This window comes from Fundulus heteroclitus, chromosome 10 (genome assembly GCF_011125445.2).
Source record: "Fundulus heteroclitus isolate FHET01 chromosome 10, MU-UCD_Fhet_4.1, whole genome shotgun sequence".
Taxonomy (NCBI): domain Eukaryota; kingdom Metazoa; phylum Chordata; class Actinopteri; order Cyprinodontiformes; family Fundulidae; genus Fundulus; species Fundulus heteroclitus.
The window spans coordinates 13,120,464-13,147,572 of NC_046370.1; the positions used below are offsets into that span (position 1 = coordinate 13,120,464).

The window sequence follows — 27,109 nt, forward strand, 5'->3', positions numbered from 1 at the left end:
CAAAGTAAGAAGCTGATTAAGTTTTGGTTGCTCAGCTGTGGTGGCTGACATGAAAAACCCACATTTTCTGGTTATGATAATAGGAACACTAATTTCAAGTGTTCACTGCACGATTACAGCAACGTAAATGTTTGAGTCCTAAAATATTGTCTTGTCATCTGACACGAACAAGAACATAAAATGACTGTTCTCATGCCGGCTTGCTCCCAGTCCGAAACCATGACCGATAATGGTGCTCTCTAAATTGCCCTTAGGTGTGAGTGTGTGTGCGCATGGTTGCTGGTCCTGTGTGTCTCTGTGTTGCCCTGTGATGGACCGGCGACCTGTCCAGGGTGTACCCTGCCTCTCGCCTATTGACTGCTGGAGAAAGACACCGGCCCCTCCGTGGCCCTGTACGGTAAGCGGGTATAGAAAAAGGATGGATGGATGGATGCTCTGTTCTCACAGTGCACTAGGAAATATATATGACTACAAGCTTTGAACATTTTAGTATTGTAGAAAGCAATTGGATTCATTAGAGCAGCTGGCCTACTTTAAGGACTAATGTTTAACACGGCAAATAAAGATCAAGTAGGTTGGAAACTTGCCTGCTGTAGAACCCAACATGCTGTGTGAAAATAGACAAAACTCAGTATTTAAAGCAATTCAGAATGCTGCATTTCAAACGTATTCATACCCTTTGACTCGTTCACATTATATGGATTCTCTATTGACTTTAGGTCTGAACTTTAACAAGGCCATGAAAACACTTGGTGTTCTGCAGTTACACTGAGTGCTAAGGCAAGGCCTTAGAGGTCAAGGAGAGTTAACTCCCTAACGATCATAACCTCAGAAGAAGTGAGGGTAAGGTTATGAACTAGGTCTTGTCCAAGTTAGCAGTCACACCCAATGTGGTTGCACCTTTTGTCCGCCAGCTGAACCTACTGGATGAACTTTATTAAATTGTCTTTTTGCTGTGTTTTCTCAAGCACAGCCTCTGCGTGCAGTCTCTACAGCCGTGGTCTCAAACCCAATACCTCAAGGACCTGTGGCCTGCAACTTTTATATATATATGCCCTTTGCTCTACACACCTGAATCAAACGGCTAAACTGCCTCTGTAGAATGTGGTCGAGCTCTACAGAGCTCTGCTACTGCGTTAATATTTGATTCAGGTACGATGAAACGGAACCATTTGAAAGTTGCAGGAGTACCGTTTGGGGCCGCAGCTCTATAGGGTAGACTGCATTTAATTTACGCTCTGATTTCCCATTCATAGACGAAAGGGGATTAGCTACGAGACAACAATGTTACATTGTTGGACAATCTGTGAGTTCTGACAACACAAAAATACACTGTTAAATGCACCGTTTGAACCAGTCAGACAGGTTCAACTGGTGCATTTGATTTTGTTCCACAAGGAGCACGTCAAACATGTAGTACTATGCATAAAAGGGAAGAACGGTTGCCCACAGAAGCGCTGTAAAGTCATATGAAAGAGAGACAACCTGCTGTCGAGAAAGAAGGCAGGCTTCTGCATGTTGCCATCATCATCAGTATCACAGATGATGGCAGGGGTACAGCAAGGTCAACAAAACACAGAGCTGGTTTCATTGGCTCGTGGTAGCTGAGGTCGAGCCCACAGCCTTGTTTTTAAACGTGCCAGCTCCACAGAGCTCTTGTGCAGGGATAGGAAGACGCCTTGGGACATGCTCAACGACTCAAACATCACAGGTAAGTTCATTTTTGGAGAGTGGGAGTTTTCGATTAGTTTGGCCATATTAGTGACATGATACTTTATATGAAGGGGAAAATGTATAGCTAGCGAAGGTAAATGGTGGAAAAAGTAACATAATACCTTTCTACCATCGTGGGGCATCGTAAAAGTGGTTAATATGGCAAAGCTGTTACGTCTATATTTACTGTATACAGTATTCAATGTAACATTGTAAAATATATTTATTTTTCTCCATACTGATTAAATTTAGTCTGTGCTTACGCAGCCGCATAATGCAATGACCCCTAGCAGCTTATTTAAATTATACTTTTACTGGTTTGAAGGGTTTTACGGCTAAAAATTCAGCTAGTTGAAACATTCAGGATGCCTTTTTTGTGGTTCGACACAAATCTGAGCCCGCACATGACTCATTCATGTGATTTGTGTTTTATTTGTCAGCTGCCCGAGCTCTACAAGTTGAGAAATCATTAATATTACCAAATGTAATAAATTATGTTCCTGTCTGTGGGTGCTTCATGGTTAAAAAAAAAGATGCTGTTTGTAAGAAATTCAGAAGGATATTGGTGGAATTCAAATAGCTATTGCAAAATGCCTGAAATCAAAGAAGCCATGGCTGGTTTCCTAAACAGAAACAGCATGACACCCTCCCTACACACCGCCGCAGAAAATGACTGAAATATTGCATTTAACTGCTGCCTACTCAAACCGAGTGACATCCTATACTCAACGGGGAGTGATCTCACTTTCAGCCTGATTACAAAAGTGCTGGCTTTCCTGATATTGGTGCGCAAGGTTGAATATTTTACTGTGAAGTGTGTAACATCTATCCACTGAATAAAGGACCCTGCAGTCTGAAATCCTTAAACTGTTCAAAATTAAAAACAGTCACAGGCCCAGACCATAAACTTGTCAAGTACTTTTTTTTTACCAGAAATTATCCAAAGACACAAACAGTTTTCATGTGTAAAATGTGTAAACTCATCTACATTTCACCTTTAGTGTTGCACTTTCAAGAATTATTATTTTTTAAATAATGTGCAATGGTATTAAATAAAATACAAAAAAAGTTAAACATTTTTAAAATTCTGTTAATAAAAAAGGTTTAATTTGGACAGTTAGAAGAGATTGAGATAATTGCTTAGTTCTTCCAGCAAACACTGTGTATTGTATATTTGTAATCAATATTCAACACAGACCTGATTAACCAGCTACCCTTTTTGGAGCAGCAACTTTTAAAGTGGATTTAAATGTTTTATTAATGATCTTTTAGTTTTTAGGTGCAGATGCAAAAAAAAAAAACAGCAACAATTTACTTGTCTTCTAGTAGAATTAGCACTAACCAAGACATCTACTGACATCTGGAAAACATAAAAAGCAGATTGAAGAGACCGATGACTCAGATTGGGAGAGGCGGGAGATTTGGTGGCATGCAGCATACAGCGTTATCACTGAATAAAAAAAAAAAATAAATAAAATAAAAAAACTAAACATAAAAAGTTAAAAGAAGCCATTTTTTGTTTGGAAATTTCAGTTTGCTGAAATTTCCAAACATGAGGCACCATGAGGTGGTGCCTAGGCGGAACCACCTCATGCCTTGCAGGAGCGTTAAAATCGGAGTTCAGATTGGACAGCAAAACGGTTACTGTACACTGCTAGTTTACTTTTAGTGCCAAAAATACCCATTTTACCAGAATATTATGAATGCTGCTAAATAAATTTAGGGATTTTTTTTTAGTAATAAGGTTTTCATTATCGTACCACTTTGAATTGCGAATGTGACAAAATACAGTTAGTTTGTGTTCGATGGTTTCGGTAAACGTAGGATACCGATTAATTTTCTGATTTAGATTTACCATCGGCCTCCTGGCCTCTACACAAATTTGTATTTATTCCTTTATCAATTACGTTAATAATACAACTGTAACTTGTGTTTCACTCATTTCCGTATTTTTAGAAGCAGAACGTAGGTTGCGCTAAATTCATTTCAACGTGACATAACTTTCTCTCTTATGATTTAGATTTTAAAGGACACAATTCTGAAATAACTCCTAGGGAGTTATAGATCATGAATTAACCGACAAATTGATCCAGACAATTAATGCTCCTCTTACCTTTCCGAAAATCTCCATAACACAGACTTTATCTAAGTAACAAAATGTATTCTTGCAAGTAAAGAGCACAATTTAATACTGTTATCTGCCTCAGTGGCAGCAGAATGGCATAGTGAAACATGAAATGAAAAAAAGGTGATTTTGAAAACTGCCTATAAAGGCTCTTAGCACGCGACACTGACTGATCTGTCGACCGTCTAGCTACCCACGATTTCCCCTGTGCCAACGACCTGATGCCAGTGTCACGCAACGTGCTTCAGAATGACTAAAATATCTCGGCTGCTTACTCAAACTGAAGAGCAAAGCTGCAGCCCTCTGACTTTCAACCTGTTTGTACTCGTTCGTATTTCCTGATATCTTGACGTAGGGGGCAGAACTCTGCTCAAAATGAACCCAGACTTCATGCAAATTGGAACTTTTCATGGTTTCAAACAATAATAACTCCTCACGCAAACCTATCGTAGCTTGACACTTTGCAAAAACCTGAAATGACTCATAATATTCAGAATGGACGTATTGGAAAGTTATTAGTTTAATGGGCAGTCTGCCCTGGGGATTAGCTTAGTTTTACCACTTACAAAGTTTAAAAAAAAAAAAAAAAAGGCTTCAGTTGCCTTTGATTACATACAGATTTTCAACTCATTTTTAAAGCAGTTTAAAAATATCAAATGCTGCAATGCAGTTACAATAGGAGGGACGACTCTCAAAGTATAACCAGACACCGAAAGATCTACAGTTTATGTTTAAGTATTTTTTATAAAAGGTGAGAATTATTCAAGCCTTCCTTTCTTTATTGGTTTCGGGTTTATAATCCCCCTTCAAAGTTGCTGTTTAACCACAAAGTGAAACCTGATGGTGTTCAGATTTAATGTTGCACAAACAACACCTGTTTGTCCCCTCTATTTGGGGAAGGCGTAACCCAGATATCTGTTATAACTGCATAGATGTTTCTGCAAGAATGTTAACATGTACAGCAGTGATGCAAGCTGAGGTTGAGGCTCTAAGTTGCAATATTAGCATACTAAAATTTGTGAAACAATCCCAATTAAGTGTGTTATTTCTGTTTATTTGAGCTCTGGTAATTAACTAAAACTACTCAAAGAAATGTCAAGGTTAAAACAATAGTCTTTTAGGGATTTCTTGAAAGACAGAAACGTTAGCCCCATCTGTTGGGTTCATTAGGGTTTTTGGTAATGGATGTGATTGTGTTTTAGTCACCAGAATGTTTGTTGTTTTCTTATTTTAATTGTATGACGAATTTATGCATGTTCTTTCTGTTTCTCACAGCAACGATGGATGAATCCCATTGTGAACATTTGAACTACACCGAGTACTACGACTGTTTGCTCTCAAACCTCAGTAATTCCTCGCTTTACGACGATGGCGAATCTGACTGGTGTGAGGCTAATGATCAACAGGAGCACATCATCAAAGTGTTTCAGACGTGCGCGTTCTGCCTGATTTTCATACTGGGAGTTTTGGGAAACTGTCTAGTGATCGCCACATTTGCTCTCTACCGCCGCCTGCGCCTTCGCTCCATGACCGACGTCTTTCTGTTCCACCTCGCGGTGGCTGATCTCCTCCTGCTCCTCACGCTCCCATTGCAGGCAATAGACACTCACGAGGGTTGGATTTTCCCTGTTGCCCTCTGCAAACTCCTGCGTGCTTGCTATGCGATCAACACGTACAGCGGGCTGCTGCTGCTTGCCTGCATCAGCGTCGACCGCTACATGGTTGTGGCCCGGGCCCAAGAGATGCTACGGCTGCGCAGTCTGATACTAACGGCGGGCAAAATAGCTGCTGTGGGTGTCTGGACTGTTGCTCTTCTCCTAAGCCTGCCTGAAATCCTCTTCTCTGGGGTTTCGGGGACTGGTAAGCAAGCATATTGTGGCATGCAAAAGAGTGGGCATGACAAGATGGCCACCAATGGAGCCATCATCTGTGTCTTCTGCGTGTCCCTCTTCATCATGGTGGTGTGCTATACCTCCATAGGAGTGGTCCTGTGGGAAGGCCACGTGCATCGCCGTGGAAAGCAGTGGCATCGGCAGCGTACACTGAAGTTAATGGTCGGTCTGGTGCTGGTTTTCATAATCTTCCAGCTGCCATACACAGTGGTGCTGTCGCTAAAGATCACGGGGCCGAAGTGCTTCCCGATGGGGGAGTACATCACCTGCACTCTGGCATACACACGCTGTTGCCTAAACCCTGTGCTGTATGCGCTGGTTGGCATACGTTTTCGTAAAGACGTACTGCAGCTCATGCACGATTCGGGCTGTCCGTGTACGTTCCAGCTGAGGCTGCATAGTGTCCACTCCACGTCCATCTCTGCCTCCTCTCCTGCTCTTACTGTGCTGTCAGTTTGCTCCCCAACTTCACCCGATCGCAGGTTTTCCAGCGGCGATGGATTATCCCCTCTTAAATTTCAGTTTCCAGCAAGCAAATAAACTCAAAAGTGGACGATAAGTGACTTTGCTTTGAATACGTCTGTCATTATGACAAAAGCACATGAAAATCAGGCTAAAAATCATTGGCACGTGATTTTAAACACCTGCTGCGGATTCAGAAATATGTTGCTCGTGCACATCTTCAAAAGAAAGTAGATCTTATCAATCACTCTCTGAAATCGTCCTCTGTTTCAAAGTTCTTTGTATAAAAAGCTTTTGTTGTTCTTTCAGAACAGAGTCTTACTGAACTAATAAATTGTACAGAGTTTTCCACATAAATTGCATGAATTAATGTCATCTGTCAAAACTAAAAAGGACAAAAAGCATTTAGTTTTTATATAAGTTTATACCTTTATAATACCCATTTATACTACTTACATATTAAGATCCAACTATTAGAAAACTGTTTAACTTTTTGTTTTCTTGTAAAGGCCCACAAGATATTCACCCTTTTTCGTGATTTGTCAAAGCTGTAAATATTTGCATTTTTAGCTTCATTTCTGTTTTTGTAAGTTATTACATTATAAGTACCATATATATTGTTCTACAGTTCTTATTTTCTGTTTTATATGAAGTACCTTGAATTGCTGTTTTGTTAAACTTTAAATAAACCAACCATGCTTTACCTGAGTTGTTGTTGTTTTTTTAAACGTTTCCTCCAAAGAACATTATTCACCTGAAATGAAAACTCTTTGGAAGTTGAAAGATTACAAGTTTCAGGAAGCGTATCATAATCTTGGTCGGTATGACTTGGTGCAGAAAATGTGGTGGAGTCTTTTTCTAACTTTACCACAATTGCCTTAATGTGGAAGTCATGCGACTTTCTTATAATTTAATGATCTTTTGCATTCTCCTATGATTACACAGTCTTTTTTTATTTTAGATTTCATACATGAAGCAATTATTACTCAAACAGGTCAGCAATTGCACATTCAAACATTCTAAGGGTTTTTGTACATAAGCCACATTCATTGGAGACCTTTTTTGGAGTCTACAGCTTGGTGCAAGTCACCCAAGACAGTGATGCATAGACGACCTTTCTACAGTGCTATTCTAGTCATACTAACCACTCAAAGTGTTTTACACGCTATATTAACCTCATTGAGCTCACAAATAGGCACACATTCTGAAATCTGGTTTCCCCCCATAATTCATTCTCTTCATTATTTGCACCTCCATTGTATGCTTGGGCGGTCTCATTCTGTTCCCGGCTACTTCTGTTTTATTCCAATAAAAAAATAGTTGTCCACTTAGGTGTTAAAAATCTTTTTGTTATGTAGCATTTTAATGAATTATAGAAATTATGATAAAATGACTTACATTTTGAATTGCTCTCAATCCTATTCCCTGTCAGCTTGGTTATGGTTAGGGCCAGTGACGGACTGGGATTAAAAAACAGCCCTGGCATTTTCACCAACCAGCGGCCCACATGGGGCGCGTGCACGTGCCCGCAACACACAGATATAACTTCACATGCACGGAAATAACACGCAAGTTTGTAGCCCCATTGGTGTTGAACTCTAACTTTAATATGCATAAAAACTGAACCAAGAGGCATTTCAGTGTTTCCCACAGGAATTTGCTCTGGCGAGGCGGTGAGTTGGGGGGGAGACGACAAGTTTTGCACGGACCAAGGGTGGCGTATCCATGTGTTTTTTCCCTGCCATTCAGTATATGCACGCGCGAAAGCAGCAACAAAAAAACACGTGTTAACGTCAAATAAACATGCAAGCATATAGAGTTTTTTTTTTTTTTTTTTGGAATGTTGGCGAGGCGGTAGCGTGAGTTTGACAAGGCGGCCGCCTCGCCAAGACAGCGCTGCTGGAAACCCTGCATTTGGCTTATTAGTGGGCCGAGAGATAATGTAGGCCTACAATGAACAGGGTGAAAGGGGCCGCGCACACCCCACGATCATGCCGCCTCGTGATTAGCCGGCCCAAACAGCCCACGAGGGCCCGCGGCCCTTCTGGCATCTGCCCAAATGCCAGACCGTCCAGTCCGTCACTGGTTAGGGCGATGGTGGCGCAGAGGTTAGGGAGTTTGTCCTGCATTTGGCAGGTTGCTGGTTTGATCCCCCACTCTGACTCTCTCCATTGTTGTCTCTTTGGGCAAGACACTTCACCTGCATTTCCTGCTGGCGGTAGTCAGAGGGGCTGGTGATTCTGGTGTATGGCAGCCTTGCCTCTGTCAGTCTGCCCCAGGGCAGCTGTAACTTCTAACATAGCTCACCAACGTCAGGGTGTGAATGGGTTAATGACTAAACTGTAGTGTAAAGTGCTATACAACTACAAGGCATTTACCGTTTAGTTAATTGATTCCTCCTGCAAGAAGAGCTAGCTGCAGTTTGGGCGTGTCCACGAGTGCAGCTTTGACGGTGCAGAATGTAGGATACTCAATGGAGATCCTGCATAACCAACTGAAAACTTGGATTATAAAATCATACCTCTCAACTTTTGACGACTGTTGAGAGAGTGAGATTGTTGTCGGGGGGGGGGTGGGTGGGTGGGTGCTGTTCGTCTATTCAACACTGTCCAACGGGGGGGGGGGGGGGGGGGGTGTGCTGTTGTTCGATTCAGGACGGTCACTATTTTAGACGGACTTTGCTTTCATAAGACAGTTTGTAATAACACATGAGGACTTACCATTTAATTCGCACCCAACACGGACCGTACAAGTGTTTCACTTTGGATGAGGGAAACTTGTTTGCGCCGCGGCGGTTCTTGCAGCTGTGTTACCTCTACTACTGGACGTGCGGAAACCATTGTACCGCAAATTGGTTCCGCCATGACGCGAAGCGTCCGTACGCGTGCGTTTCAAGAGTGAGATTTTCATTGTAAGATTGAGATTTTCACAGTAATGCGTGTGAGCGTGTGCAATTGATGAAATGCGTGTGTCACACGGTCAATGCGTGAGAGTTGAGAGCTATGTAAAATATTTTCAGATACTGATTGATTAACCCCAAAACAATAATGTTAGAATGCCAGGTCAGTAGAAACAGCTTTTGGGAGACGAAAAAATAGAGAAAAATGACTGCAGTTTAGATGTAACAAAGGAGATGATTATGACCTGTTATATGTTGTACAATATTTGTTAAGTACATGGTGATCAGTACACTGTTGATGTTACCATGATTCATAGAAACATTCAGCCATCATTTCATGTATTGCAAGAAGGTACACAGCGTGAGAGAACTTAAAGCAAGGGTCGGTGAGTGTTGCGGAAGTTTCCCCACGTCCCTTTTTGAATAACTGTGCATGCGCTAGACCGTCTTCCTCCGCTCCTCGGGGCAATCATGTGAAACAAATCCCACAAATCCATTCTGACCTTCTTTGTTTTTACTGAAGCCTTCTTTCTCTTTTCATACACTTATACACGGTTTGCTTCTTGCAACTCTCAGCCATGTTCAAAGTATACAGTGTGAGCAGCGGGGCTACAATGAACGGCTAACATCGGAGGTAACCATTAAGCTAATCGCTTAGCTAACAGGATACATTAACTCTACAAGTGAGCTTGTGCAGCCAGCAAGTAGAAACTAACAAGGAACGTGCATGCACACTGGCATTACGTGAGTGCGTCATGATTGGCACGTGGGACAACCAATAGATGAGGCGATATGCCTGGAAAGTGAGGGATAGAGGAGAGTGAGAGCAGGACCAAAACTCTGACAAATACCTGCTCTTCTGTGCGAACAGCGGTGATAGGTTAGAGTTTTTAAAGTCCTGCAGCTCCCACAGAGATCAAATTTTTAACCTCCTTTTTCTGAATACATAATGTATTGACTGCATTCCGGGTGGAAGGACGATTTTACCCAATATAAAAAAAAAAGTGTTTCTGAACAGGATTACCAACTGTAGCTTTAATTGCGAGGTGTCATTTATACGCTATTTCAACTGTCTGATGTCACTGCAAGTAAATTAATGTAAATAAATAATTTATGTGAAGTGCTAACACATCTCCTTTGCAGTCCTGTCTTTATATTACACAGCCATTGCAATTAAATAAAGAAACATTAGTTTTGTTTTAGAAACTGCATTTTATTTATTTTTTTTAAAACAAGGTAGCCTATTTGAAATTTTTACACAACTTAAAGGGGACATATCATGCTTTTACATTTTTCTTCCTAATACTAGGCCTAGCAATCATTAAGGTGTACCATTTCATGTACTGAAGCATAATTTTCTTCCTCCAATATTTACTGTGTTTCATTTGTCTTTGTTTTTTTAAATGAATTAAAAATCAAATTGACTCTGTGGTCAAGACAAGTTTTTTTTAGCTGTCTCTAGCCATAGTTTTGATTTTAAACTTTTACTACTTGTTTTTAAATGTCTTAAGTGCATTGCACCTCCTTTTTAACTGAACTTTTAAGAGTTTGTGTGTGTGGCAGGTTCTTTAGGTCACCCAGTCACTTTCAAAGGAGCAATAATTAAGAAATGTCCCGCAAAATTCTTGGTCACATTTTTCTCCTTTCCTCATTGTTTTTTCCTGTTATTTAATTCTTTTTTTTTTACCTTTTCCTTAGAGGATACATAGATTCGTCTGTTTGACCAGTTCACTACCAAGTGCTTGTTTTGAGTTTCATTTGAAACTCCGGTCAAGACCAGAAAATAAAACAAGCGCTGAGTTTCCTCTGCAATCCACAAAATGTCCTTCATCTTTGCTGCCATAATTGCTGCTTCTATCGTCTCCAGCTTTGACCTGCCCATGCATGGCATCACGGTTCACACAGAAAAGCCAAGTATTTCCCTGTGCTCGAGGTGAAGCATAATTTTCACTCTGGAACCTCTTTTATTTTATTTCATTTGCGTTGGTGGAAGCATGGACCACTGGTTCAAAATCACGTTTGGGAACCGAAACAGGCAGCGAACAATGTGGGTGGAAAAGTTGTACCTGTGAAATTTCATTCGCTTGTTTTTCTAACTGTTTAAATACGGCATGGGTGGCGCTTGCTAAATGGGAAAAGCATCAGGGTAGAATCTGAGTATAAACACAGCTGGAGTATTAATTGCAAAATGTTTTTAATTAATTTCACACAATACCTAAAACTAACACTTCAAGGCTCTAACTGAGTAGTTAAAATTAAATATTAAGATACTCCCTCTATTCATTCTTTAAATACTTTTTGTCCGAAGGAGGCTTGTCACAGTAACAAAATTTCAATGTCAATACGGAACACACTGAGCAAATAAAATTAACTTTACTCATAAAACAAAATATATTAACAAATGTGTTTTTGTTTGAATCAGTTAGCACCTCTGTCCCTTTAGCAGCTAATGTTACACTGGTAAGCTGAAATAACTTCAGAGAGACCCTTCTCATAGCCATCGATGAGTGTCTGACATTAGTCTGAGGAAAGGGTTCCCCTCTTCCAATTCTCAAGTCACCCAACAGTATCTGAATGAGATCAAGAACCTGCCTTTGACTCAGGACTCTCCGTGTCCTAACTCTCAGCCAGCCCTTTGTGGATCTCCTGGTGTCCCTTTGGGTCATTGTCATATTGCAGGGTCCAGTTCTGCTTCAGCTATATTTTTAACAGGTCTCAAAATTTCCTCAAGTTATCTTTGATATATGTAAAATTTGAACGCAATTCTCTGATGGTAAGCTGGCCAGATACTGCTGCAGCAAAGGATCCCTAAATAATCTTCCAGCTCTGTGTTACACAGCTGTTAGAAGGTTCCTTTCCTGGGATGCTCTATGTTATATATGCCAAACATGTCCACTGTTCTGGTTTCAAGTTAATTCGGTTTTCAAGTTAATTCGGTTTAGACTCATCTCCCCAAAGAGCGTTTTTTTTATAACTTTTGGTCTTTTTTGTTGCATTCTCTCGGGTAAAGTGTGGCATTCAATGTTTTCTTCATTTCCCATTGAATATGAACATATGCTGTCTCTGTGATTGTACAGACATTCTCTCAACAGTATCGAGAGCCTAGCCTCGTGAGACCATCCTGATCTCGCGAGCTTTCAAGGTTTCACTCGCAGATCAGTCTGGCTACTTTCCGTTAAAGAAAATTTGGAGCCGTTCACCAAACGAACGTCCAATCAGCGTTGGCTTTAAGGCGGGTTGAGGTGTGGCGCAACGAGAAGCGCGATAGTTCAGTCTAAAGAACATGGCGGCTTCAGCCGATGAAACTAGCGTTAGCGCGGCTATCGAGCAAGTTTTATCAAAATTACAGAGTATTTCTTTGCTGAGCTAACGAGCCTTTACCTGCAGCAGCAAGAGTAGCTTGGCTTGTGGTTGTGTTTTCGTTGTCGCAACGACGAAGCATGTTGACGAGTACGTCATATGCTTCGTTGATCTGATTGGTTTATTAGGCCCGTCTATCACCAACATAGGCCAATCAGCTAACCAGTATTTTCGCCCCTTCCCAAAATTACTTCAACGGAAGGTTTCCAGATGGATATGCGGAGCAAATCCATCTGGCGGCGTCAGGTAAGCGAGAGCCTGCCTTAGGTCTCATTAATACATTCCAGGGTTTTTGGAGACTTATTTTAGAATCGGCAAGTCCTGAGTATGCTAGCAGTTTTGTTGAATGTCCTGCACTTTGTATACTGTTTTTTTCAGACAGCACAGAACGGCTGATTTAAATTGTATTTCCTGAGACCTTTATAAATAACGTAGCAGACTCATATGCAGCAGTTAATGTCTTTCAGAAGACCTCGGGCAGCTCTTTTGATCTCACCATGGGCTTCACTCCCACTTCAACAGTCAGTAACTGTAATGCAACGAGAACTGGATCCAAGATTCAACACAACAGGTCAGTTAAACTTAAAGATTTATTCAGAGACTCGAACAGTCCGCTCCGGTTCTTGTGGCTCGCGCTCACTGGTCGGAAAACTCCTTGTCGCCGGGAGAGCTTGGCAGAAACAGGCGAGCTGCGGTGAGACTTGAATCCTTCTGTGAGGAGACCACAGCTGTTGAGCGGTTGATGAGTAAGTCGGTTTGACTTGGGGTTTTCTTGAGGCGTTAGTCACTAATCAATCCAGGTCCAATATCGGGGAATCCGGCCAACCGAGCAGAGAACACGGGGAAAATCCAAAAGGGGGGTCCAGGTCCAAATCCGAAATCCGGTTCACTAGGAGGCAGTCCAGGGGTAAGGGTTCCAGGAGACGGGGACCAGGCAGAAAGACACAGGCTAGGAGAATGCAGGCTCAAAAAACACTGGTAACGAGTCAGGGTCAAATACTAGGACAGGCAGGTAGAAAAACGCTGGAAAGTTACTTGCACGGGGCTCGAAAACGATCTGGCACTGGAGGCTGACTTGGACGGAACTTTATGCAGGTGGAGACAGGTGAAGCCAGTAGAAGCTGATTGCAGAGGGGTGGAGACTGGACAGGGGTGTGAATTGTGAGCAGAATCAGCTCCAGTGCCAGAATCATTACAGAGCCCCCCCCTCAAGGGCGGATTCCAGACGCCCTAGGATGGTCTGGGTGGGCTCTGTGGAAGTCCCTGATGAGGGACCTGTCTAGGATGTGGCGCGAAGGAACCCACTGACGTTCCTCTGGGCCATACCCCTCCCAATCGATAAGATATTGTGTGCCCCTGCCCCACTTACGGGACTTCAGGATCCTCTTCACCGTATAGGCCGGGGAGCCATCAACAAACCGGGTGGGTGGTGGGGAAGTGGAGGCGGGAACCAGCCCAGAGGTTCTGACAGGCTTGATTCGGGAAACATGGAAGGTCGGATGGACCTTCATCGCAGGAGGCAGGCGGAGACGGACCGCCACCGGGTTCACCACTCTGGAGATGGGGAAAGGTCCGATAAAGCGAGGTGCGAGTTTCTTGCTCTCAACCTTCAGGGGAAGGTCCCTTGTGGAAAGCCAGACCAAATCTCCCACCTGGTAGTGCGGGGCTGGGACCCGTCGGCGGTTGGCAGCCCGGGCTTGGTTCTGGGAGGCCGAGAGAATAGCCCTCCTTGCCTTCCTCCAGGCACGTTGGCACCTCAGGGCGGAGAGACGCGCAGAGGGAACCCTGGACTCCACCTCCTCAGTGGAGAACACCGGTGGCTGGTAACCGTAGACCACAAAGAACGGTGAGAGACCAGTGGAGCTGGAGGGTGTGGAGTTAATAGCATACTCCACCCAGGGTAGGTTTGGGGCCCACTTGGTAGGGTCAGACTGGCAGTACAAGCGGAGCTTGGTTTCGACTTCCTGATTCACCCTCTCAGTTTGGCCATCGGTCTGGGGGTGGAAACCTGAAGACAGGCTGACTGAGATGCCCAGCATGGCACAAAACTCCCTCCAGTAACGAGCCACAAACTGGGGACCTCTATCTGACACTATGTCAGTTGGCAGGCCGTGCAGTCGGAAGACCTCCTTAGTGAGGATAACCCCCATGTCTTTGGCCGAGGGCAGTTTGGATAAAGGGACCAGATGAACCATCTTAGAAAAGCGGTCCACGATGGTTAGGATAACCGTGTTGCCTTCAGAGGGTGGCAGGCCAGTAATGAAGTCCATCGAAAGGCAGGACCAGGGCCGGGAAGGAATTGGCAGAGGACGAAGCAGGCCGGACGGAGGACGGCGGGAGACCTTAGCCTGGTTACAAAGGGGGCATGCGGACACAAATTCCTTAATGTCCTTAACCAAGGTGGGCCACCAAAACCTTGAGCGGACCACTTGGAGGGACTTAGTGATGCCAGGATGGCCGTAAAGGCGAGAGCTGTGGCAAAACTCAAGGACCTTCTGCTTTAGCGAGTCCAGCACATAGAGCCTGTTCTTGGGACATGCTGCTGGGACATCAGTATTAACCAGGGAGTCCCTTACCTCCCTCTCGAGGTCCAGTCTGGTGAGCGCACATCTTACCGACTGCGGCAAGATGAAGTCGGGAGGTTGATCGGCACCCTCCTCCTCCGCCTCAAACATCCTGGAGAGGGCGTCAGGCTTCAAATTCTTGGACCCAGGCCTGTAGGAGAGGGAGAAGTTAAAACGCTCAAAAAAGAGGGCCCACCTAGCCTGTCTCGGATTGAGCCTCTTGGCGGTCTTGAGGTACTCCAGGTTTCGGTGGTCTGTCCACACCAAGAAGGGAAGCTTAGACCCCTCCAACCAATGTCTCCACTCCTGTAGCGCTAACCTGACTGCCAGGAGTTCTCGGTTGCCCACGTCGTAGTTGCGTTCTGGGGACGACAGCTTCCTGGAGAAAAAGGCACAGGGGTGAATGCGATTATCCTTAGCTCTTTGGCTGAGAACGGCCCCAACGCCGGAACCAGAAGCATCCACCTCCACTATGAACTGCTTCTCTGGGTCAGGGGAAACCAATACTGGAGCGGACGTGAACAGTTCCTTGAGGCGCTTGAACGCCTTAGCTGCCTGCTCATTCCAGATGAAGCTGACCTTGCTTGAGGTTAGGGAGGTTAGGGGAACCGCCACCTGGCTGTAATTGCGGATAAATCGGCGGTAAAAGTTTGCAAACCCCAGGAACCTCTGGAGTTGCTTTCTATCAGTAGGAGCGGGCCAGTCACAGACTGCCTGGACCTTCGCCGGATCCATTGAAATCTGTCCGGGTGACAACATGAATCCAAGAAAAGAAGTGGAGGAAACATGGAATTGACACTTTTCAGCTTTAACATAAAGCTGGTTCTGTAGGAGTCGGAGCAGGACGGAGCGGACATGTTGTCTGTGACTGGTGAGATCCTCAGAGTATATTAAGATGTCATCTAAGTAGACAAACACAAAGCGCCCAATAAAATCTCTGAGGACCTCATTGACCAGGTTCTGAAAAACCGCTGGAGCATTAGTGAGTCCAAACGGCATAACCAGATACTCGTAGTGGCCCGTTGGAGTATTAAAGGCGGTCTTCCACTCATCGCCCTCTTTAATACGAACCAGATGATAGGCGTTGCGGAGATCCAGTTTAGAGAACACCTTAGCTCCTTGTACCTGGTCGAAAGCAGAGTTCATGAGGGGAATGGGGTAACGGTTCTTGACAGAAACGCTATTGAGCCCCCTATAGTCTATACAGGGACGGAGAGAACCATCCTTCTTCCCCACAAAAAAAAACCCTGCGCCCGCAGGAGATGAGGAGGGGCGAATTATGCCTGCCCTGAGTGCCTCTGAAATGTAATCATTCATAGCCTGAGACTCTGGAGCCGAAAGGGAGTAAAGGCGACCCCTAGGAGGGGTTGCTCCAGGTAGCAAAACAATAGAGCAATCATACGGACGATGGGGGGGAAGACTGGTGGCTTTCGCCTTGTTGAAGACCTCCTTAAGGTCGTGGTACTCCGGGGGAACTCTAGAAAGATCAGGGTAATTGTCCTTTACCTCATTCTCTGAAGACTGGACGGGTTGAGCGGAGAGCAGGCAGGAAGCAGAACATGACGGAGCCCAACCCATGATTTCTACCCGCCGCCAGTCAATGTGAGGATTGTGTCTCCGGAGCCAGGTGGCACCCAGAATAACGGGAACCTGTGGGGACTCGATAATCATAAAGGTTAACCTCTCTCTATGATTACCTCCCATTAGCAACTCCACCGGCTCAGTGACCAGGCGTGAGTGGTTGAGCCTGTGGCCATCCAGGGCGAGGACGCTATGAGGAGCCGGACCAGAGAGAAGCTTGATGTTTAGCCTCCTGGCAAACGCCTCATCCATAAACTCAGTGTCTGCCCCCGAATCCACCAGGACGGAGGTGCTGTGGGAACGACCAGATATGGTTAAGGACGCAGGTAGTAAAAGATCAGGGGAGACAGTGAGTCCGGTACGGCTCAGCAGGGAACTCCCTAACCCTACCGAGCCTGATCTTTTACCGGACAGAACCTGACCTGATGTCCGCCCTCCCCACAGTAAAGGCAGAGATTCAATTGCTGCCGGCGTCGACGCTCCTCTGTGGTTAAACCCGCCCTTCCCAATTGCATGGGTTCTGGGTCAGAGGAGCCCTGAGGGGTTGGTGAAGCAGAGGGGTTAGAGAAAGATGTCTTAGGGCGAAAAGGCAAAACTGAACGACGTTCCCGTCGTCGTTCAGCCAGGCGTAAATCAACGCGGGTGGCCAAGTCCTCCAATTGTTCTAAAGATCTTGGGTAGTCCCTTGTGGCAAGCTCATCCTTTATTCTGTCATTCAGTCCATGAATAAACACATCCATCAGAGCAGGTTCATTCCACAAACTTTCTGCAGATAATAGATGGAACTCAATTATGTACTCAGAGACTGACCTATCCCCCTGTCTAAGGGACAGGAGCCCCCTAGAGGATTCTCGGCAGGGTAACAACGGACTGAAGACTCTAGTGAGCTCACGGGAGAAGGCATGATAGGAGTGGCAGATGGGGGAATCATTCTGCCACTCAGAGGCTCCCCAAAGTCTAGCCTTTCCACTTAGCAAGGAAATTACATAAGCAACCCTTGCACGATCAGTGGGGAAGGAAGAAGGCTGCAGCTCAAACTGAATCTCACACTGAGTGAGAAAGGCACGACACTGGTTGGGATCGCCCTTAAACAATTCGGGAGGGGTGAGACGCGGCTCAGGAAGTGACGACGTCACCGGACGTGACGTAGTGCTGACAGGCGCTGCCTGCGGACGAGTGGGGGGCGGAGCTGGCGGAGCGCGGAGATGAGCTAGAATCTCGGTGACGCCGGCTTCTAACTGAGAGATGGATCTCTCCACGCCTGCCCGCCACTGACCGTCGTGTGATGGATCCATGTCTTGGCCAGATCGTTATGTAATGCAACGAGAACTGGATCCAAGATTCAACACAACAGGTCAGTTAAACTTAAAGATTTATTCAGAGACTCGAACAGTCCGCTCCGGTTCTTGTGGCTCGCGCTCACTGGTCGGAAAACTCCTTGTCGCCGGGAGAGCTTGGCAGAAACAGGCGAGCTGCGGTGAGACTTGAATCCTTCTGTGAGGAGACCACAGCTGTTGAGCGGTTGATGAGTAAGTCGGTTTGACTTGGGGTTTTCTTGAGGCGTTAGTCACTAATCAATCCAGGTCCAATATCGGGGAATCCGGCCAACCGAGCAGAGAACACGGGGAAAATCCAAAAGGGGGGTCCAGGTCCAAATCCGAAATCCGGTTCACTAGGAGGCAGTCCAGGGGTAAGGGTTCCAGGAGACGGGGACCAGGCAGAAAGACACAGGCTAGGAGAATGCAGGCTCAAAAAACACTGGTAACGAGTCAGGGTCAAATACTAGGACAGGCAGGTAGAAAAACGCTGGAAAGTTACTTGCACGGGGCTCGAAAACGATCTGGCACTGGAGGCTGACTTGGACGGAACTTTATGCAGGTGGAGACAGGTGAAGCCAGTAGAAGCTGATTGCAGAGGGGTGGAGACTGGACAGGGGTGTGGATTGTGAGCAGAATCAGCTCCAGTGCCAGAATCATTACAGTAACACAGCAAACTTAATTGCAGAGGTTTAAACTAGGCTCAATCTCCTTCAAAGTGATGAGTAATGATGTCCAATTGTGTTTGCCTGATGTGATAATGGCATGCGTGCAGTCTAAGGTATCAGACGACAGCTCATCAGATGCCATCGCTGCTCCTTCCCTGGCCTTTGCTTCTCCACCGACCACAGTTAAACCGTTAGGGTTCTAGCAGAATAATCTCATCTTTGTGCTGCTGTCTGCTCTGCCGTCCAAATAATTCAGTTTTGGAGACTTTTTAGTTTTTTGTGTATTTTTGAAGAAAAGTTGGTGAGTTTGTCACTGCTGATCATCTGTGTGGTCTGGTTATTGTAGTAGTTTGTCTTGGTTTGCTTTCCCAGCTATATTTGCAAGTTTGATGTATTTTTTTTTAATAAGCAGCCAAAATGCAGATATGCTTTATAACTAAACTTATTAAAACTTCACTTCTGCTTTCAAATTATGCATATAAACAGCTACAAAGTTTTTAAAGAAACCCTTCTATAGAAAAAAGATGTTCACTTACTGGTGCTTTATAAGGCTGCACATTGAATGAGATGAAGAACATATTCTAAATATTGTGATAAACACTGTGTATAGCGCAAAATCCAAACTCAAATGAGATAATACTTTTAGGCCTTTTATCCTTGTCCTATCTGATTGTAGACATTAACAATGTTGCGCAAAGTAGTATGTTCTTGTAGCCATATAATGACAAAGAGCATATCTGACTTACCTGAACAGCAGGTTTCAGTGGCAATGGAGAAATGGGCATTGGTTATCTTTTTACCCCAGTGTACTGATTAATCTTAGACACTGGCCAACCTAAAGTAAAGAAATAATTAAAAATGCTTAATTTATATTACTTTTGCAGGAATTGTTAAGGGTTTCCCAGCAGTAGGAAAATAACCTCATAACACACTTTTGTTATCTTTTTAATTTTTTTTTACTTTAGATTTTTTTTTTCTTTTTAGTGTGAGGTGAAGCTACAGCAAACGTATTTTAGCTTTAAAATATTACCCTGATAATAACTGTTTTAGGTCCTGTAGCACTTATCCTCACCGTCTATAATTATTTATATTTTTTTCATTTCATAAGGCCATTGTTTGTCCCTGAGGCACTGGTTTGCCCTCTTATATCATCTTTCCGATGTAAGTTACCACAATAGTAGACCCGTATAAGAAGTGAAACAGCTTTGTGATACTGAAAACTGAACCTGAAATTACCCTGGAAAGGCGATGTAGTAAAGGGCTCTGTTGTTAAGGTCAAACCCCAGACATCTGTAGCCCTCCACGACATTCACCTTCCCCTCCTCCCATGTGGAAATACAAAAAGACCTGTTTCTGCTCCTCATTGAAACGTTGTAATGTCTAAAACAATTTTACAAAAATGATTTTATAATTGAAATGCCTCACCTAAAACATTCGCTGTTAAAATCATATCCTTTCACAAGACCCTCTTCTCATTAATTCAGTGTTTTTAAATAGTGAAAAAGCTGATCAAACTTTAGGAGATCGTCTAAAGCGCGCAGTGCTACCTGGCAGAACTTTAAAAACCTTCTGCTTTTGAACTATTTTTAAACACATAGTTTTGTGGTTTTAGACTAAAGTGAGTCACAGCAAAAACAACGGGCAAGAAAGAAGTCTGCTACCGATAGTTTATCATCCACAAGCCGAGCTGGTAGCCGTGAGACGACAAAAAAAAAAAAAAAAACAACACATATTGTCACGGTAAAATGTTGCAACTTCGACCACAAGTTGTTTGAAGTCATGAAAAACACCAGCGTGTTTTTTATGTTTTTGATTCAAGGAACTGGAATACTGTGCGGGGCTTTCACAATGTGAGTTTGTTTTTCATTGAAAATCAAACGAATGTTTTCAATCATGGGTGAAGTTTGTGGAATGTCACAATATTTCTTTATCAAGACATGCGTTATTTTCCAAGTTTGCTGCTCAACAAGGACAAAAGAGAGTCAGAAGAATCTCTGCTGTGAAACATTTAGAATAGTTTCGTGACAGCTGTCCTGGCCAACCTGTTATCTGTGCTGCAGAATGACATTTCAACCATTTTGTAATCTTTTTTGTTAATTTTTCATGCAGCCATCTACTCTTTCATTATTTGAGATCATCTGGTGTTCTGCACATCTTTCTGTAAGAAGCAAACGTTTGGTTTGCTTCTTTCTTTCTTTTTTTTTTTTTTTGGCCACATACGCTTGGTTTTTTGCCATTTGATCTTGTTGCCTGTACGCCTTTGCACGGTACTTTCTGTCAAGTTCACTACCCACATATTTATTTACCTTACAAATCATAACTAATTAATTGTATAAGTATTATTGTGTAGCTGCATAAATTATTTGCTATTGGAAATTTTACTTGGGTAGACAGATAAACGTAAAAAAACAACAACGAATTTACAGTTTGCTTTAAACTAAATAAATAAATAGGAAACAGTTTTCTGTAAAATAGTTGTTCTTTATTTATAATACCACACTTACCTTGCTATACTTTAGGGCAAATGTGCTACTTGGATAGACAATACATTTCAAACAGCTTTATTGCAAAATGATTTTGTTGTTGCTTTTTGCTCACATATTTCATATTCCTGTCAGCTTTCATTTAATCTCACTTTTGAAGAACATACAGAAAAAAAATGTTTTTGCATGGCCAGGTTCAAACGTTTGTCTTCAAAAAAAAAAAAAACTTTAAATATTGCAAAAATTCAATATATAATGTAGAATTGATTTGAACTGAAATTGGTCTTTTCATGGAAACCTTCGTTCAAGCATTTTGTGCTAAATTGAGCAAGTAGTGTTTCAAGAAATGATCTGAAGAGCTGCTTCATTTCTCATGGCTTTAGAGTTTAAAACTTGCATGTTTTTTATTTCTTTAGTTAAGTTAGGTAGCAGTTTTATTTTAACCAGCACTTCGATATTGGTGTTTAATTCAATAATGCATCGAACTCTCATTTAAAACATTTCCAACAGTTGTTACGTCCAAGACTGTTTTAAATTTTAAATGTACATAAAATGCATTTCATACTTCCTCCTACTCACAAGCATCGAGTTTGGTACCATAAAATAAAATGACATGACCTAGATAAGGTTCCTGGAACGTGTCCACACTAAAACCTCAAACCAAAATTTTGAGCAACATGACACAAGCTTACCTATTGAGGACCCACCTCATTCTTCTAAAAAGAGCTGTCGACACGTGACTGGATACACAAAGTAACACTAACAGACCCACACAATGCCTCTCTTATCATCACAGCTTGTGAAATCTCTCTGTTCCTCTGAGAAACCAGAACAATTTGGACTCGTTCCATTTTAAGTTGATGCGGATGAGCGACCAGTTACACATTTGATGGTACACCTATTTTTTTTTTTTTTGCTTTTTTTTTTTTTACTGGTAATCTTTTTGGGGCGCCAATATTCTATTTTCTCTTTTCAGACATACTTTGAAATGAGGCGCCGGGTGGTTTTAGCACGGTGGCATCTTTCTTCAGACACGTCTATGTCTCGTGAGGCTGCTTTTTTTATCTTGGTTCCTGTATGATCATCGTTAAGATTTTCTGATGTTATCTGAGGACATACGCACACAACATTAACTTAATTCTTTACGGATGCTACTTTTATAGCACACATCTATTTTTTTATCAGTAAAAGCAATAATTAGTCAGTAAAAGAAGAACTTGATAAACTTTGAAATATCTTCAAAAACGGATATATGTTGCAAAGGTTCTGTAAACGGGGCATGTGTGATGAAAGACCAGCTGTGTAGGTCTTGTTTTTGAGATAACAGAAAAGTGGCAAAATCACTTATGACACAATAATCATATTTCATACAAGAGCCAAATTTACTGCTTTAAAGCACAAAAGTAGGGCTAGTTTAGATTTAAAGTCATTACATTTTACGAAAGTGTTTCTTTTGACTCAAAGAAATTTTTACGTTTTGGAGTGGCCCAGCAACTTGAATCTGTGCAGGGTGTTCAAGATTAGGATAATGGCAAGGAGGTCTTCTAGCCTTAGAGACTCATTACCAAAGATGCACTGTCAAAGTACCAGTGAAGACATAGAGAAAGTTACATGACAAATATATGAAGTGTTTGATTACTTTAATGCCAGAATACAATTTTTTTCCACACGTTTTTAAGTGTTTTGAAAGTAGAACAGAATTTAGTTTTACATTGGTTTACCCTCAGTGAGGTTCCCATCTCATTTTCTATCAGAAACAAAGTTCTTCATCACGTGAAGATAATTTTAGAACAAAATCTCCTAGGAGTATGAATGACTTTGGGCTTAACTTTCAGGGTCTGGCAGTAGATGGCAACGACAAATGTCAGGGGAGTGAATATTAAAATTCTGTATTTATTATATTCTTTTTACACAATTTTTTCCTCAGAAGTTGTTAGACACCTAAAAGATGGATCGGTGCCATGAGTCTTTCGATTTGATTGTAATTTAAATGAACAGTTTATGCTTCTTGTCACTCTGATTGAAAACCGAGAGTGTGACTCATGAAGTCCACTTCATCTCCATATTTCCACTAAGAGAACAGCTAACTTTTAGAATGATCTGCGTTTGCACGTCAGGCAAATCCGCGATCCTCTTGTGCTACCTAACCATAACCACCAGATGCCAGTGTGGTCCCAGGTACTTTCTACTCTAACCACATTGTTTTGTAGATCAACTTTGAAACACTTTAGATTCAGAACAATTATCTCACATCTGTGATGGCTTGATAAATCCTGGAATGATTTTCATTAGGCCAGTATAAGAGCTTCATGTCAAATGTTTTTTTTTTGTTTGTTTTTTTGACATTGCAGGATAAATGTAATCTGCTTCCTCTCATTCATTTCTTAAATTTTCCGCCTCGTGCCTCACGATGCGGGTTAGTTGTGTGTGAAAATACAGAAACCTGATGCCAGTCTTTGATATTTAATGCTGGCATTGGCTGCTTCTCTCTGTAACCACGCTTATTTGATCTATTTTGAATATATATGCTTCAGGGAAACAGTTTATGCTTTTCAGCTCTGTCGTCTCGCTCTACTGGTGATCTGTGAAAACCCGCTATAGTAAATTGTTGAAAAAGGTCTTTAAAGAGAAATACTCATAAGATGTTATTGTTTAGTAAATGTTGTTCCTGGGTGGTGATGTTCCAGTTATCAGCTGCTCCAGTGAACCCTGAGCTCAGACGGCCTTTCTTTCTCAAAGGTGTCTTTAGTTCCATCGTTGACTCTTCAAACAAGCTTGAATATTCTGCTTTTATCCATCAGGCCGACTGAAATGATGGGTTACAGCTCTTGCTCACTATCTGTAATAGTGAAACTGAATAGTGTCATTCTAGAAGCAAGGTGGAGCTCAAACCATTTGCATCAGAAGAATAAAAATAAAAAGCTTCCCTCATTATGCAAAGTTGTATTTAAAGGGAAATGTTACGCCACAATAAACATTGTTCTATGATGTCCAATGTAGCTCACAGGAGGTGTTTCTACCGGCTTTTTAAAAGGCTACATGATTATTACAGTATGTATGACCAGTGAATTGATATCTCCCATATGACTGTGAGCCACACTGAAATCACTACATTTTAACAACAACTAAACGACCAATTTAGAACACCCTGCTTGTAGCTGGCTGGACTCCTTTTTTCCTCCAGAACTGCGTCAAAACAACACCCCCACCGGCCTGAATTTGTCGATGTGGGGCAGGATGCATCCCTACTTTATGCAGAATGTAAAAATTGAGACCCGTGAGCCCAGGCAACATTTTTGGTCAGCTTTAGTAAATTGTACTCAGTTTCCTGTTCTTAGGTGACAGAAGCAGCAGCTGGTGTGGGCTTTTGCAGCTATCGCTGGGAATTGTCAAGAACCTCTCAATTCAGTTTGGCCTCCCTTCGATATGGATTTAGCAATAAGCAGAAGCACACAAATAATTAATTGGAGTACCTGTTGATCATTTTGGGATATTTATTTTATTTAACATTACTTTAACATTGTACATATTCATATTTTTGAGTTCTAAAATATACCAGCCATAATACTTGTGCTCAATATGGAGCACAAAAGTAAAAAAGATGAGAGTAGTGTATTAACATGGAAGTAAAGTAGACGTAAACTTAAATAATTCTCCTTTCCTGTAGCACAGTAACACTTTTTTTTGTACAATACGGAGGAGAGAAGTATATAAAAAAGCATTGCAGTACTACTGTATTAATACTTTAAAAAAAGTGTGTGCAAACTAAAATTATATTTATTTCCTCTTGAAATAGAGGCTTTTACTCACATAATCTTATTAAACAATAACATACAAGTACCAAGTGCCTTCATTTCTCCTTACATCCTAGATGCTCACATGTAGATTTTTGTTGAAGGAAACCAGCCGGTCTACATGTTCAGGCTTAAGTGCGCTCCTCTGGGCGTTGACAAGAATATCCTCTCAGCTGGCGCAGTAGTTCCTGGGATACAGAAGTATTACTTAGCTTGGCATGACAGAAGGGGGGTATCCCCTCCACCAGTTGAGTGGATTGATAATCCCTGTTGTCACTGTATTCCTCAAAACAACAAAAATAATCTCTGTGCACACAGTGAGGACATTTGTGGAAATTTCCTCACACTCTCAGTCGAGGCAGAGCCTTGAAGCGTGAGTTTAAAGCTGAAGCTCTGGAGGTTTTGTCCTTGAAGCCCATGTGCCTTGGGAAAAAAATAAATAAATAAAACATTACAATAAATCTCTCTTTCTTCAGATCATGACATTTGTATCTAACAGAGATGAAGAAAACTTTATGAACAAACCAGGTCTTACAATGTCATAAGGATGTAAAACGAATAATTCCTTTTCACCTACTTCACCATCACTGAGTCATTTGAGTTCTCTGTGGCGCCATGACAAACAGATTTGGACTCCCATTGCCAAGATGGCTTTCTTTAGAGGCTTCAGGGCCTGTGCAGCATCTTCTGCTGCTGTTACGTCTGCCTCCGTACAGGTTCACAGATCTTTTTCCTACCTCTGACCTTCAGGGACAAGTAGTGCAGCAGGGTTAGCTGGTTGCTGCTCCAAAAATCTTTCCAGCATGGCTAATGCGGTGTTCCAATGAGATACTACATCATGGCCAGGGTACTACTGTGAAAAAACGCGCGTATGCATCTCACTCTGCTGAAAAGCCAAGCTACATTTCTCCAAAATATCTCCAGACGTCTGCTTTTAAAGTTGAAGGCGTTGGTTTTATGCTGCTGCTACTTGCTTTGGTCGCCATGTTGTTTTGGCTTAGTCCAGTGCGGCTTTGGTCTGTAAAACGCGAATGACATAGAAAGTATTGCTCACCACAACCCGAACACAATGGCAGAAGGACCTAATTTTGACTGAGAGGGTTTTCTGAATACATGTTGAATTTGGGGGGAGGGGGATCTGTTGCGTTGATGAATCAATATTTTTACGGCTTGCTGTTTGCAGTTGTAGCCCATGAGCCTGAAGGGTCGACATGTTGTGTTCAGACGTGAAATCCCACGTACCTTGGGTGCAACAAGTTGTTTAATGTTACCTTACAACAAGTTGTTCTTACCATGTCTAGATGTCTGAACCCATAGGGGTGCTGTAAGTGACTGGCTGAGTTGTTACCTGTATTGTGAAGCAACTGAACTCGTGTTCCAATTAACTGTTTGGGTTTGGATATGCTCCATCTGTCCCCAAAAGCTTCATTGCTCAGAAGCTGAAGACGCCTCGGCTCCAATTCCTGGTATTTGCCATTGTCTAATGTTCCTTAAAGTAAACCACAACTTTGTTCTTAAACAGTTAATCCACCTGACTCATTTGATTTAAATGTATTTTGGTTTTCTTTTGTTGTGCACAGAGTAAAGATGCAGACTTCATGGAGTGTTTTGTGAACGCACAATTGTTATTTACAACTGCGTGTCGCGCTGCATGTCAAGCGTGCTGCCGACCAGGTGTGGCCAAACATCCACTTGTCTGTGTGCCATTCATAAATTATTACAAGCGTCCTCCTCCTTCCTGTAAGCCTCTGGCTCTCTGCAACTGAATCACCTCATTGCTGCTTCTTCGCTTGTTGCTATCAAACAACATCAGGAGACACACGGCGAAACCTGAAGTGGCCCTGACTCTTTTGCAGCCATGTGACGCCTGTGGTTAGTTGGAATGCAGGCTGCGCTTTGGTGTTTTTATGATAAAGCTTTTACGCACGTCAAGAGGCTCTGATCGCAGAGATGTGGTTGTGCACCTTGTCGACTTCTGATTATTACCTTTGAGGATCAATCACCATGCAGCACAACAGAAACAAGGCCCTCACTGTATCGAGATTAGGATTATTTTCACGCATTACTTCAACTGTAGAGCACAGCGGTTTGAGTTTACACAAAAACACTTGAGGTCAGCCATGCTTTTTAACTGTTATGCAACAGATTATAAGACACTTTACTTGCATGTTGAAGTTGTACGTTTGCATTTAAAATAATAAAGTGTCTTTTCGCATTTTGATACCAAACAAGATGTATGCCAAGCCTTGCGT

At 42.6% G+C, this 27,109-nt stretch overlaps 1 protein-coding gene across 1 annotated transcript; it reads left to right on the forward strand.

The window, feature by feature from the left end:
* The first annotated feature begins 1,590 nt into the window (after positions 1-1,590).
* ccr10 (chemokine (C-C motif) receptor 10) lies at positions 1,591-6,857 on the forward strand. Its single transcript, XM_012862741.3, has 2 exons — positions 1,591-1,711; positions 5,114-6,857. Exons 1-2 carry the CDS (start codon positions 1,687-1,689, stop codon positions 6,268-6,270), a joined length of 1,182 nt encoding a protein of 393 aa, XP_012718195.2. The 5' UTR covers positions 1,591-1,686; the 3' UTR covers positions 6,271-6,857.
* The last annotated feature ends 20,252 nt before the right edge of the window (positions 6,858-27,109 follow it).

Bases quoted from the DNA above. Each gene is read 5' to 3' on its own strand.
- ccr10 (XM_012862741.3), top strand. From the start codon at position 1,687: ATGCTCAACGACTCAAACATCACAG. The intron at 1,712-5,113 runs GTAAGTTCATTT...TGTTTCTCACAG, and splicing joins CAACGACTCAAACATCACAG to CAACGATGGATGAATCCCAT.